Source organism: Lissotriton helveticus, chromosome 6 (assembly GCF_964261635.1).
Source record: "Lissotriton helveticus chromosome 6, aLisHel1.1, whole genome shotgun sequence".
Lineage (NCBI taxonomy): Eukaryota > Metazoa > Chordata > Amphibia > Caudata > Salamandridae > Lissotriton > Lissotriton helveticus.
The window spans coordinates 1,385,482,705-1,385,496,193 of record NC_136067.1 but is presented as its reverse complement, the minus strand read 5'-3'; the positions used below and the strand labels follow the sequence as shown (position 1 = coordinate 1,385,496,193).

The window sequence follows — 13,489 nt, the reverse complement described above, 5'->3', positions numbered from 1 at the left end:
GTTCTCTGCTACTTGCTTTGGCCTAATGAGAATGCTTAGAAAGATTCTTCCCCTGCTCCCTTTCCAGGCTAGGAGGATTGTGGTGTAAGCCCTCATACTGTCCCACCTTGACTACGGGAATGCTCTGTATTTGGGCGCCCCTCAGTCCACAATCCAGAGGCTACAAGTCATTCAGAACTGTGCGGCTCGCCTATTGCTCCTGATTCCCCGGAGACACACAGCGAAACCCGCCTTGAGCAACCTCAACTGGCTTCCTATCCAGTCCAGGATACTGTTTAAGGCCATGTGCCTAGCCCACAAAGCTATGTGGAAATCAGGCCCAGGCATCCTTCAGTCCTTGGTCACCTCCTATCAACCCTCTAGGAGTCTGCGCTCCAGTTCAGAGTTTCGTGCCACCTCTGTGAAAGTACGCAGATCCAGGTGGGGTGGATGCTCCTTCTCCCTGAATGCCTCCAACCTCTGGAATTCCCCCCACCCTCCGAGGGGAACCTAACCTGCTTGCATTCCATAAACGTCTCAAAACTCATCTTTTCACTACTTCACACTAGCACCACTTGCCTCCCTGTCTCTCCGCCCCGCAAGCGCTATGAGGACTCCGGGTAGCTAGCGCTATACAAATCCAAATTCATTCATTCTAATCAAGATTCAAGGTCAATGGTCTTGAGATGCCTTTCCCTTCCCAGATCTTAGCTATCACCACCATCACAAGCCAGAATGCTCCCCCTCCTCCTCTTTAACCCTATACTGCTCCATAATACATAAAAACACAAGCATTACACAAGCAAATGTGGATGCTTTTTTGTACCAATCATCATGAAACGAAGTAGTGAATGAACTTCACAACAAGACAAGAAGTGACAATTTGGTACTCCTCAGTTCGAGCTACAATCCATCATTTAAGTAAGGCATAAGAGCACAACCCTTCTTCTAGAGTGAAACGGTCACTGTAAATTACCCTGACCAAAAAAGGTATTCAGTTTTTTTTCTACTCTGGTTGAAAACAGTTACGCTTCAATGAAATGTCTAACAATATTGGAGAAAGAAGAGTAGAAAGGCACACAATGTAAGTTCTGTCAGCAGTGTTTTACAAAGATTAACACATTTGCCTACATTATTTGGTCATTTTATATCACATTATATTCATTACATTTTGAAAAACCATACCTTATAATAGTTGGGTACAGTTCTGCTGTATACAGGTAAATAAGTCCGAATGCAACACCTATTGCAAACTTTCCTGACATATTTGCTACAATGCTCAATATGGTGTAGTCCTGTGAAAACAAAAGCAAAAGGTCTTTTTTTTTTTTAGTTTTATTGGGGTTTTATAGCTTTGACTTGCAAGTGAAAACAAAAAGAAAAAGACATTGAAAACCACTTTAAACCGCAATAATATATTTCCACACAGTTTCGACAACAGTTAAACGTGTTTGGGTTCAGTCAAATTTCATAATGGATGAAGCCTCCTATGCCTCCTCCAAGTTGGTTGGACCAAGTAGGAAGGTCTTTGAGATGAGGTGTTTGTCCCACTGCTATAAGCAAGAGTGGAGGAATGATGAATCTGCCCTACTGGCCATCCTGTGGCAGTAGGTTGTTTCTAGTTTGGAGGTGGCTAGGCTTAAATATAGATCAAAGAATACAAAGAAGAATGTTGTAACACTAATAATTCACACTGCATTTATCCCTTGAAGAACATATTAATGGAAAATGTAATCTGTAGATATATGGGGAAATAGATCTGCTGGCCCTAAACCACATGCCACTATTCTGAAAGCTAGCTGGCTTAAAACTTTCCAATGTTTTATGCCTCTTTTGATAAAACGAGCTGAGGGATCCAGCCATGTTGGATTTGGAAAAGATTCTAAATACCAGTGATTATTGTATTATCCACAAAAAGGGGCTGTCCGAACCTGGCAATTATCTGCCAAGCTCCCTCCTCAACATAAAAGGAAAGATATTCCAAGAAATTAAATTTGGGGATACATGCATATAGAGGTGTCCTCACAGAAAATCCAAAGTGATGCCATGGCCAATTTGCGGTAAGGAAATAGTAAAATAGATTGTGCATTCCACTTCGTCCCAACATTATGAATTATGTCAGTTTTATCATTCTAAGTTTTTGTTTGTTTTCTTAAAGTTTTTTTAAAAAGCAATCAAATCTTATATAACAATGCAAGTTAAAAAAGTGATTAATAAAAACTATTCCAAAAACAAAAGAAATGGAAAATTGAAATCAAATTCAAGTAGCAGGAAAAATAAAAATGTTAATGCCATTAAATATACCACATCTTAGCTGACCTTTTGTAAATAGCCTCAAAGAATTTAGGGCAAGATGTATGAAACAGTTTGGGTTCGCAAACAGCCTGAGTCGGAGAATTGGACCATTGGCAAACACAAACATTCCTTTTCTGATGTACAAAGCTGAAATTGCGATTTAGTAAAACTGTAACAAAATCACTTTTTGGGTTTGCGAATCAGTAGGAAGGGGCGTGTTTTGGCCGTCCCTTTTAAACACTGATTCGCATCGGTATGTACGAATGTTTTGTGACCGAAATGTGGTCGCAAAACATTCACACTTTACCGCCAACTCAAACTTGGTGGTAACCCATTCGCAAATGGGTATGGAATTCTTGGGACCCCTTCCCCTTTGAAAGTAGTTACATTAATATTTTTTAAGAGCAGGCAGTGGTCCCTTGGACCTCTGCCTGCTCTTAAAAAATAAAAAGAAACTTGTCATTTTTTAACACATCCTGTTTTCCTTCAAGGAAAACAGGCTGCACTGTTTGGTTGGTTTATTTGAAAGCAATCACAGACATGGTGGTCTGCTGACCCTAGCAGGACACCATCACGTTGATGGCAGCGAGTCATAATGGGTCACAAATTGCGATCTACCTCAATAAAATTAAAGAGGTAGTTCTATTTGCGACCCACTATTTTTATTTATTGATTTATTTATTTCGTGTTTTTTATAGCGCAAACATGACCCTGTAAGGGGTATCAGAGCGCTTTACAGAAATGTCTCAATAATAGAACCATTAATAACCATAGATTGCAGAAAACAAACAAACTCTTTACAACAGTACATTTCGGGAAAGCCTATAACAGATATATCCAAAGCGCAATTAAATCACCCCACCATGTATGTTACGACTGTGCCCTCTCCAAAGAGTGAAGAGAGATGCTGGTGTGTGAATGGAACAAATATGGAGAGATTATATCCAGAGTTAATGATGTCAGGACTCATTGTAGAAATTTTCCCATATAGAACAATTTCGCTTCTTTTTTGAATGCTGCGGTGGATGGAATTCTTCTAATGCTAGGGGGGAGAGCGTTCCAAATTCGTGGTGCTGCCCCAGAGAACGCTTGGTCATACGTGTTTTTTTTACAAAAAAGAGCTGGTTGCAGAAGAAGATTGTCTTTGCTCCTGGTGCCTCTGTTTCCTCCTGACAGCGTGAGTTTTTGTGCAAGGTAGACCGGAGTTTTATGGTGCAATGCATTATGGGTGATGCACGCTAACTTGAAGTGAATTCTTGCCTCGAAGGGTAGCCAGTTGAGTACTTTCAGATGGGGGAGATGTGGTCATACTTTTTTGATTCTGATATCAGTCTTGCGGCTGCATTAAGACATGCTTTCAAAGGGGCTGTTGTGATCTTAGGAAGCCCTGCCAGAGTAGTGCCCCCGTATTCTATCCTTGAGATGACCAGTGACTGGACTGCTGTTTTCAGATCTGTTTTATTTAGGAATGGTTTTAGTTTCCGCAGGTGGCTTAGGTGGAAACGGGCGTTCTTTGCCATTGTGTTAATGTATGCAGTCATGTTCAGATTTTTGTCAAGAGTAATTCCCAAGGATTTAGTTGAGTCGACAATCTTCGGGGTGCATTTTAGAGCTGTGATAAAGTTGGACCACTCTGCTGACTTAAGTTTACTTTTCTGAGGTGTAATCAGTAAGAATTCAGTTTTTTGCGGGTTTAGCTTCAGGTGATTTAGGGTTAGCCATTGGAGGGTACTCGTAAGGGCTTGGTTCATAGTTTTTATGTCTTCAGTTGATGTCACCTTGATGTACAGTTGCGTGTCATCAGCGTACATATGGAATGCAATGTTCGCATTTTGTAGTATAGCCGTTAGTGGTTCTACATAAAGATTGAAAATCGCCGGGGATAACGTAGAGCCTTGAGGAACTCCAATTGTGTTTCTGGTAGACCCTGACAGGGTTTGGTTGACAATGAATTTTTGAGATCTATTCTCTAGGAAGGAGCTGAACCACTTAAGTACTAAACCATCTAGTCCCATTCTCTTTTTCAACCTATCCAAGATTCTGGCATGATTTACCGTATCGAACGCAGATGATAAATCCAACAGTATTAGGAGACATGTGTCATTGTGATCGAGAGCTCTTAGTGCGTCAACTACTATTTGCAGTATAGCAGTTTCTGTACTATGGTTCGGTCTGAACCCTGATTGGTAATCATTTAGAAGATTGAAATCCGAGATGTGAAGACTCAATTGTTGCTGGACACATTTTTCCAGAACTTTGGCAAGCATAGGGATGTTAGTAACAGGTCTGAAGTTGTTTGGATCGGAAGGGTTTTCAGTTGTTTTTTTTAGAAGAGGAGTGACTTGCCCAGTTTTTAGGCAGTCTGGGATTTGACCTTGAGATAACGAGGCATTTCTGATCTTAGTCCACGATGGGATTAACAAATGGTTAAGTGAGGACCAGCACTTTGCTGGAAGGGGGTCGTTATAATGGTTGTTAGGTTTAGTAGATGCAATGATCTTTGAAATGTCTAATTCGCTGATTGGCTTAAATCCTGACCATCGCGTGTTGTTTTTAGGATTGTCATCTTCTTGTTGGAATTGTGGTTCATCCAAGTAACCTTTCTCCCTTTCCAAGTCATCCGCTGATTTTTTAAGTTCCCTTTCTAGAGAGTTAGCTTTGTTGTTAAAGAAGACTGAGAAATCCTCACTATTTAAGCTTTTTTTGGCAAAGATCGGTGCTGATTTGACAGATTTATTCGACTGTTCTTTGAGAATATCGAATAGTTTCCTAGGTCTGTTTGTAGCATTGTCTAGTTCTTTCCTAAAGAATTCTTTTTTTGATTTAAGGATGCTTTTGTTATAAGCTTTCCTGTATTGTCTCAGTTGGCCTAAGTTTGATGCGGTAGGGTATTGACGCCATTTACGCTCAGAGAGTCTGAGTGAACGTCTTTCCTCGTTTAGGGAACTATTGAACCATGGATTTTTGTCTTTGTCAGAGATCCTTTTAAGTTTTAGAGGGGCGCCCTCCTCGATGATGCTTAAAATAGATTTATTATAGTGCAAAGTGAGGTCATTGACATCAATCATGTTTTCGGGTGTCTGCAATTCATTTTCACAACGAGCTGCTATGTTTTCCATATTGATTCCTCTGGTGTCCCTGGTCCATTTTTTTGGCTTAACAGCTTGTGAGGTCGGTTTAGTTTTTCTCAGAGGAATTTCAAATGTAATTATGTGGTGATCGGACCAATCGCATGGTGTGATTGTAATGTTCTCAATTCCTTTTTCTTTGGCTATGATCCAGTCTAACGTTGAACCTTTGGAATGGGTGGGGAGATGACATCCCTGGACTAAGGATTGTTCTTCCAGGAAAGTTTTAAAAAGTTTGATTTGATTGTCAGCATGATTCTCCCAGTGAATATTGAAATCACCTAGGAATATATCATTAGACTGGGGACTAGAGTTGACGGTAATGATTTCCATCAGTTGGTCTAGGAACTTAGTCTTTGTGCCAGGCGGGTGGTAGAATGCATCGAGTTTACAGTTTTGGTTGTCCGCAGATCTTAAAGACATGCCTAGATATTCACAAGATTCTAACGGGTCCGAATGAGTTTTGGTAATGGTAATGTCTGACCTGTGAATGCACGCGATGCCTCCCCCCAATCTGATTTGTCTGTCCAGTCTCAAAATCTGGTAGTTTGGGGGAACTAACATGTCCAGACAAGGGGAAGATGCGTCGGAAAGCCAAGTTTCGGTTAAAATGGTAACGTCAATTTCATGATTTAGTATGAGGTCGGCTATGTCTGCTGCGTGTTTATTTGCAGATCGACAGTTGAGTAATATGCAACGAAAGGGTTTCACTATGAATCGCTATTTAGGGAATAGGGGCTAAATAGCCCCTTCTACATTAGTAATAGCGATTACGAACTAGCAGTTTGCAAAAAATGCTATTTGGTAATCGCTAATACTAGTGTTCATACATCTAACCTTTAATCACTTGTCATTGGAAGCAAGCTGACTTCAAGATTAGACAGACCAGAGCTACATGCGCAAAATGCTAAATGCTCCCCTGAGCCAAATTAACATATTTTCTTTTTAAGAATATTCTGATATCCTATCGGAGCCCCCCCACTCCATCAAAGGAGTTATATAGATTTTATACAGAATCTTCAAATTCCAATGAGCCATTATTTATTCTATATATATCTGCAGTTTAAATGCATGAATCTTAGTATTGACAGGGGTAAGGCACATTTGTACCCTTGCATCGGTACTTTTAAAATATTGCCAGATTTAGAGTTCAGCAAGCAGATATGACTATGCTCTGTGGAGCCCTTGTCCTTTTATCTTCATATGGAAGATAAGGTACCATGTGCCCAAACTGTAAGCAGCCTAGGCAGGGTGTTGGCAGGTTTTGAGCTACTATGTAGACATACCATATGGTGATCAACTCATTCAAATAGAAGATACTACTAGTATCAAGTAATGACTCTTTGAGAAGTAATACGAAGCTGGATAACAAGTATCAAAAGGGGGGAAAGACTTTTGAATATGTCTATGATTACCTTTATTGCATGATGAATAAAAATCTTTACAATGTAAAGTAATAACCACATACCAGCGTTTATCTCTTGCAAACTGGTTTGGGATGGCTGGCTGATAGTTTGCTAACGCTGGGTATCAGAGCCATGTGAAGCAGCTTAACGTCTTTGGCCTGCAGGGCTACGAGTTGTTGGAGACACTTCTTCTCAGAATATGGAGGTACATCGGACATTCTAGTTTGGCTCAATTATTTGTCTTTTTTTTTATATTTATTTTACTAGTTCACAGCAATACATGAATACATAAAATATTAGGGAGATAAAATCAAAACAACAGATAGATCGTGTATGAAATGGCTTAATTCGTCCAATGGCAACATCATAATCAATACTCTACATGCGCAAATAAATGGTCAGTCTATGTAAATCCATTTATAACAAATAAGGTACGAGTTGACTTTAATTACATTCTCAATCCTCATAATAATCTAAAAAAGCACCCCATATTTTCAAACCCATTTTCTTCTTTCTCCTAGATCCAGTAATTGAAAAAAGCCCCCACTCCAGTTTGTATAAACTATACATTCTTGCTTGCCATTGTTGAAAAAGGGGAGACTTTTCCTGAAGCCACTCGGTGGCAATACACAATCGTGCCACAGTCATTGAAAAAAATATATAAAGTGGCGATAAGGATATAGCCTTTCCACGAAGCTATCTATAGGGATTTTCCCCAGAAGCAACATAGCAGGAGTAACAGTTAACTGGAAATTAAACACTAAAGACTTAATTTTTCAATTCCTCCTATAAATCCAGCCAGCCTAGGACAAGAAAAGAAAATATGTATACTGTCTGCGTGGTCAGCTTTACAACGAAAACATTTACCATCAAAACCCTCACCCCATTTAGACATGCGTTCAGGAGTATAATATAAATCAAACAAGGTTTTGAAAAATTGAGCTTTTAAATTAGCAGACATTAATGCCTCTTTTGACAATAAAATAAGATCTTCCACTACTATTTCTGAATCTCCTAGGCTGTTAGCCCACTTTACCCTTATTTTCTCAAGATCGTCCGTCTTCCCTTCTACTAACATTCAATACAAAATACCTATTTTCACTTGTCTATTAATCCCTTCTATAACTTGATTCTTTTGTAGATTTAATTTCTGTCTTGCAAAAAAATCCCGAATTTGTAAAAATTAAAAATAATAACTTCTGGAAAAAAACAACTGGTCTCTTAACTCCTCAAAGGATTTACACTTACCATCCTCCATGCACATATCACCCAACCACCTAACCCCCTTTTTTGGCAAGTTTTGTGACATTCCATCCGAGAATATCATCGGCAATATCCTAGATGCGCTAAAGGGAGTATAGTACGAGAACTTCCCTATTGCCATTGTTCGAGCTAACCATCTCCAGGTCTTATAAGCACCCACTAACACCTTAAATCGAGTTCGCTTGTAATAGCTACCATCAATTTCAGTAAATAAGCTCTGCTTCACGCAGGGCCCTAACAAGATTTCAAATATTGATGGGTGATTAAACATGTGTTAAGTTGATCCCCCTATTATCAAAATCCTCATTTTCAATAAAAAACAAACTATATAGTAAAGAAAAAAATCTGGAACCCCTAACCCTCCCCTTTCAGTTGGTAACATCATGTATTTCATAGCTCGTCTTGGCTTCCCGGGGCTCCAAATAAATTTCCCACATAAGGATTGCAAAGCATGTATCTTGGGCTTGGGGAATTCCAAGGGTATTGACCTAAACAAATATAGCACTTTCGGTAGAACATTAATTTTTATGATATTAATGCGTCCAATAATAGTAAAGTACAATCGTTCCCACCTCTCAAGTGACGCCTTAATTTTGTCATAAACATTATTCCAATTAGAGTCAACCAATTCGGTCATATTAGCCTTGATCATTATCCCTAGATAGATAACTTCTTTCATCACTCTTTCATCTTCCCATATTAAGGCTTCAGAACAGAGAATCTGAGTCTTTGACTCATTAAGTTTGTAGCCCGTTTTAGTTCCAAAATCTTTTGCCAGCCTCTCAATCTCTAAAATGGCAATGGCTGGATTAACTGTTACCACAGCAATATCATCCGCATAAGCGAAAACAGAAAAAACATATTCAGATACAATAAAGGGGGGTATAAGTAGGCTTTGATTTAGTTGTTCTATAAAAGGGTTAATATACAAAGCAAATAATAACGGGGAACAAGGGCACCCTTGGCGAGTCCCTCTAGTAATATTTAAAGAATCGGAGAGTAAACCCAGAGCAGAGATCTTGGCCATTGGTGTAGAATAAAGAGATTTATTTGACTTAATAAATTTCTGGCCAAATCCCATTTTGGCCATTAGTCTCCATAAGTAATCCCAGCACACATGGTCAAACGCCTTTTCTGCGTCCAGCAGAAAAAGCGCAAATTCCTTATTGTTCACCGCCGCAGTGTCAAATAACGTAATAACTTTTTTTATGTGATATACCGTTCCTCTTTTTGGTATAAAACCGTGCTGTTGCCGAGAAACTAGGGATGTAACAACTTCAGACAAGCGATTGGCCAAAATCTTTGAATAGATTTTATTATCAACATTTAATAGGGATATTGGTCGATAAGATCCCACCATATCCGAGGGTTTACCTTTCTTACAGAAGACCGCGATAGTCGCTTCTGACCAAGTACTAGGAGGATTTCCCTGTTGTGCTTTCAACATTACATTCAACATTTCATCCTTAATACTATTAAAGAACTGTTTATAAACTTCCGCAGGAATTCTGTCGGGACCTGCCGCCTTACCAACTGTCAAGCTCTTTACTGCCAGTTCTAACTCTGACATCGTTATCGGTAAATTCAATCGGTCAGCAATGTTAGGGTCTAAAACTTTCAGGCCTGTATCCAATCTGTCACTCCATTCAACGGGCACATCTAGCCCACCTTCCTGCGTGTATAATTCAGAATAAAACCTCTGAAATATGTTAAGAATTTGATCCGGCTCCGAATGAGATACACCCTGGCTATCTTTCATTGCGTTAATGTTCCAAGCTGACTTCTTCATTCGCAGTCTGACCGCCAGCCTTCTACCAATCTTTTCCCCGAACTCATAACTTTGCATTTTAGAAGTTAAAAATCTCCTTGCAATTTCTGTGCTCCAAAATCCAAGAATGTTAGCTCTGGCCTTTGCTACCTCATTTTCAACCTCCCAAAGCTCTTTTCTACCCCTGGCTCCTTCCCTCGTTAAAAGGATCTCTGCCTGTGCCAACTGCTCATATAACTTATCAAATTCTTTTTTAAATGTCTTTTGCTGCCAAATTGAAAAACTAATACACTCGCCCCGAAATCCCGCTTTAAATGTATCCCACACTATACAATCATTGGATGTACCCTTATTGTAACTAAAAAAAAACTGAATCCAGCTATCCATGTGCATTTTAAATTCCTTATTCAATCCCAATTTACGGTCATATGAAAAGTTGGAGCGTATTAAATTCCTCACCCGTCCCTGCATTTCCAACGTTATCTGAGAATGATCAGAAGTAATTCTGGGGTAAGTTTTAATTGTTGCCCCTTCCAGCAAATTTTCTGGGGCAAAAAAATAATCTAATCTAACCAGTTTTTTGGTGAGGATGTGAATAAAAAGTAAACCCATTGTCTCCCCCCCTGAGCCTTCCCCATACATCAATTAAGCCTTGATCTTGCAATAAGTTAACAAGGGCTTTATAAACTCTTGGTTTCCGGCCTTTATAATTAACAAAGCCATCCTGTATTGCACTATTCGATACGTTTATATTCACATCCCCACAGAGCACTATTGGTTGTGAGAAATTAACCAACTCCAAGTTTATTTCATTCAAAGGAGCGGGGTCATCCAAATTTGCTCCATATACTGTACATAATGTTAGCTGTCTTCCCCTGTCCCTACACTCTACAATAGCCCAGCATCCATTTTTATCCTCTACTTTCCGGCCAACATTTGTAAAATTCTGTTTAACAAGTATAGCTACCCCCCTAATCATACTTGACTGACCAGAGGCAGCCACTAGCATGAAACCAAGTTCTTTTAATATTCCCCTTTTTAACCATGGGATATGTGTTTACTGTATGCACAATATGTCAGGTTGAATGTGTTTCAATTCCGCAGCTAGCTTCTGTCTTTTTGTATAGTTGTTCAACCCAGACACATTCATCGAACAGATTCTTACCCCTTTATTCGCCATTGTAGTTGTAAATCCATTACCTGCCAAAATCTGTCTACCACCCTCCCATTCTAAATCAAAATCAAATCTAAAGTGGATGCTAAATCATTTTTTTTATTTGATCTATCCTTCACATCTTCTCCATGTATTTTGCTGTGAACTCTTTCCCCCCACATTTTTACACCCCCTAGTGCACCCCTCACCCCCCCCCCTGCCCCCCTCTCCAATTCCATCCGCCCTCCCCCTCCCTTCCCTTCTCCCTTAACAGAGTCTTTAGGACTTATGGTCCTGTGATGCGAGCTTGCCCCCACACCTCCTGCCGTCCCCCCACAGGATTTCCCTCATCAATTCTACACCATACTCAATCCCTCTGCTCCCGGTGATGGTCCGAAGCTAAAAGAATAGGTAGGCAAAATGCTATCGGCTCCTTACTATCTATGTTCAACACTCAATTGACATCCAATATTACTTTCTCTCTACAGATTACAATGACCCCAAAAATTCTTTAGCAGCACTGGCAGCCATAAAAAATCTTGTGCGTTCCTTATGTATGACTTTTAACTTAGCAGGAAACATTAGATAAGCCTGTACCCCTTTTACTTGAAATTCTGATATTAGCTACCGTAGCTGCCATCGTACTTCAACTGATTGTTTACACAAATCAGGTCTCACAAAAAATTCACATTCTAGAGCCTTACACTTTTTATCAGGCTGAGCCCTCATAAATATCTCCTCACGAGCCTGAAAGCTATTAAAGGCCACTAAGATGGCTCTAGGTTTCTGATCGCGCTGATTTACTTTAAATGTGAATCTATGGGCCCGCTCCACCTCCCGTTCCCAATCCCATTTAGTAATATCCGGCATTGCTTCCTTTAAAAGTGACACAATAAATCCTCGAGTATCAGACCCCTCTTTCCCTTCAGGGATCTGTAAAAATCTCAGATTATTTCTGCGAGAGCGATTCTCAATGTCAACAAGGTTCCAATTGATGTCTTCCTTGGTAGCCATATATACTTCAATAGTCTTTTTTTGTTGAGCTACCTCATCATCTAAAGACGAAATACGCGCTTCTGCCTCCGTTGCTCTTGTCAGAAATTCAGAATGTGATTTCACCAACCGTCTAACAGAGTTATGCAGCTTTTTACACGAATTCTGTACTCTCAAGCTCTCTTCTCGTGTCTCATCTCTATGTTGCATCATGGTTTGATAGATCAAACCCAAAGAGATATCCTCATATTCTGAGTCCAAAGCAATCGCCGCAGCTTCAGTACACTCAATATCTTCTTGAGCACCACTGTCTTTATCTTTAGCAGCTAATTGTAGCTTTCGTACGGTACCATACTCTGGAGCCTCCTTCTCCATTAAATCAGCATTCATGCTGCTATGGTCACTCCCTTCGTCCAGACAACCGTCTTCCATGCTCATACGAGTAGCATACAGTTCCGCTAGATCCTCTGAGGATGACATAGATCGGTCTGATAAGGAGTAAAAATCGGCCGAATCAGTTCGCCACCAGCAGCTAACATTAGTCCATCACTATTTAGCAGATCCAAATTCGAATTTAATATAGTGACCAAATCATCTTCCTTCTCCCTTGTGGCTGTTAACAACACACTGGTATCAGGCAAGACAGTGGTGTCAGGTATAGAGGAAGCCAAAACTATAGCATCTTGGGAAGGAGTAATACTCAAACTCTCCTCCATATTCGTTTCTTCGCCATTCATTACCAATACAGGGACAGGGGCTGGGATTGTAACCACTTGAACAGGTACAGGTACAGGTACAGTCTTGTATAACCCCTCCGCCCCCGTTTCCTGAGCTTCAGAAGCCATTGGCCGAGTCTCATGCTGCCTGGTAAGTTTAACTTTTCTGCCTCCTTTAATTTTGTAGCTGAAAACATCTCAGGTATTTTCTTTCTTGCGCTGACAGCCTCCCCCTCTTTAGTCCGTACCACAACCGGCACCCCCTCGTGCGCTGTCGCCTTACTCACTGAAGACGCCGTGGATCCCGAGGGTGCCGTAGATGCCGTGGCTGCCTCCTTCATACACTCCACTACTTCTGTATTTTCAACGGCAGCACCCTGCGCCCGACCTCTTCTTCCTTTTGGCCCCATTCTCCAAGCTGCCGCCTTCTGCCACCGTAGTGCCTCGGTCTCAGCTTCTGCACCGCTTCGCTTCGGTCCAACGCGCGATACACCCCAGGTGCGCCGAATCAGTTGCCTCCAAAGAAACGCCCAGTGTGCTGTCAGCGTGCTCCCGGCGACCAGCGCAGCAACCGCTCGTATTACTAGCATGCGGAGCGAAAAAAGCCCCCTGAAAGACAAAAGCAGCCTTTGTCCTCTCTGCTTATCCCCGCCACGGACGGAGGTAAATATCACCGGTTGTTTGTTTGACCGCTTAGCCGTTTACCCGCTTCGGATTTCACCATGCAGCCACATATCCCGGGAGGTCCGGCAGGAGCGGCTCACTCACGCGTCCAGCGTGGACGCCAT

At 40.8% G+C, this 13,489-nt stretch overlaps 1 protein-coding gene across 2 annotated transcripts in view; it reads right to left on the bottom strand.

Annotated features, from left to right (window-relative positions):
- Positions 1-13,489, bottom strand: part of SLC22A16 (solute carrier family 22 member 16) — a 466,664-nt gene that overhangs the window by 56,307 nt on the left and 396,868 nt on the right. For both annotated transcript variants that reach the window (XM_078649168.1, XM_078649169.1), the window contains exon 6: positions 1,165-1,274. In XM_078649168.1, the coding sequence (XP_078505294.1) occupies positions 1,165-1,274 (110 nt within the window). The remainder of the gene's footprint in view (positions 1-1,164; positions 1,275-13,489) is intronic.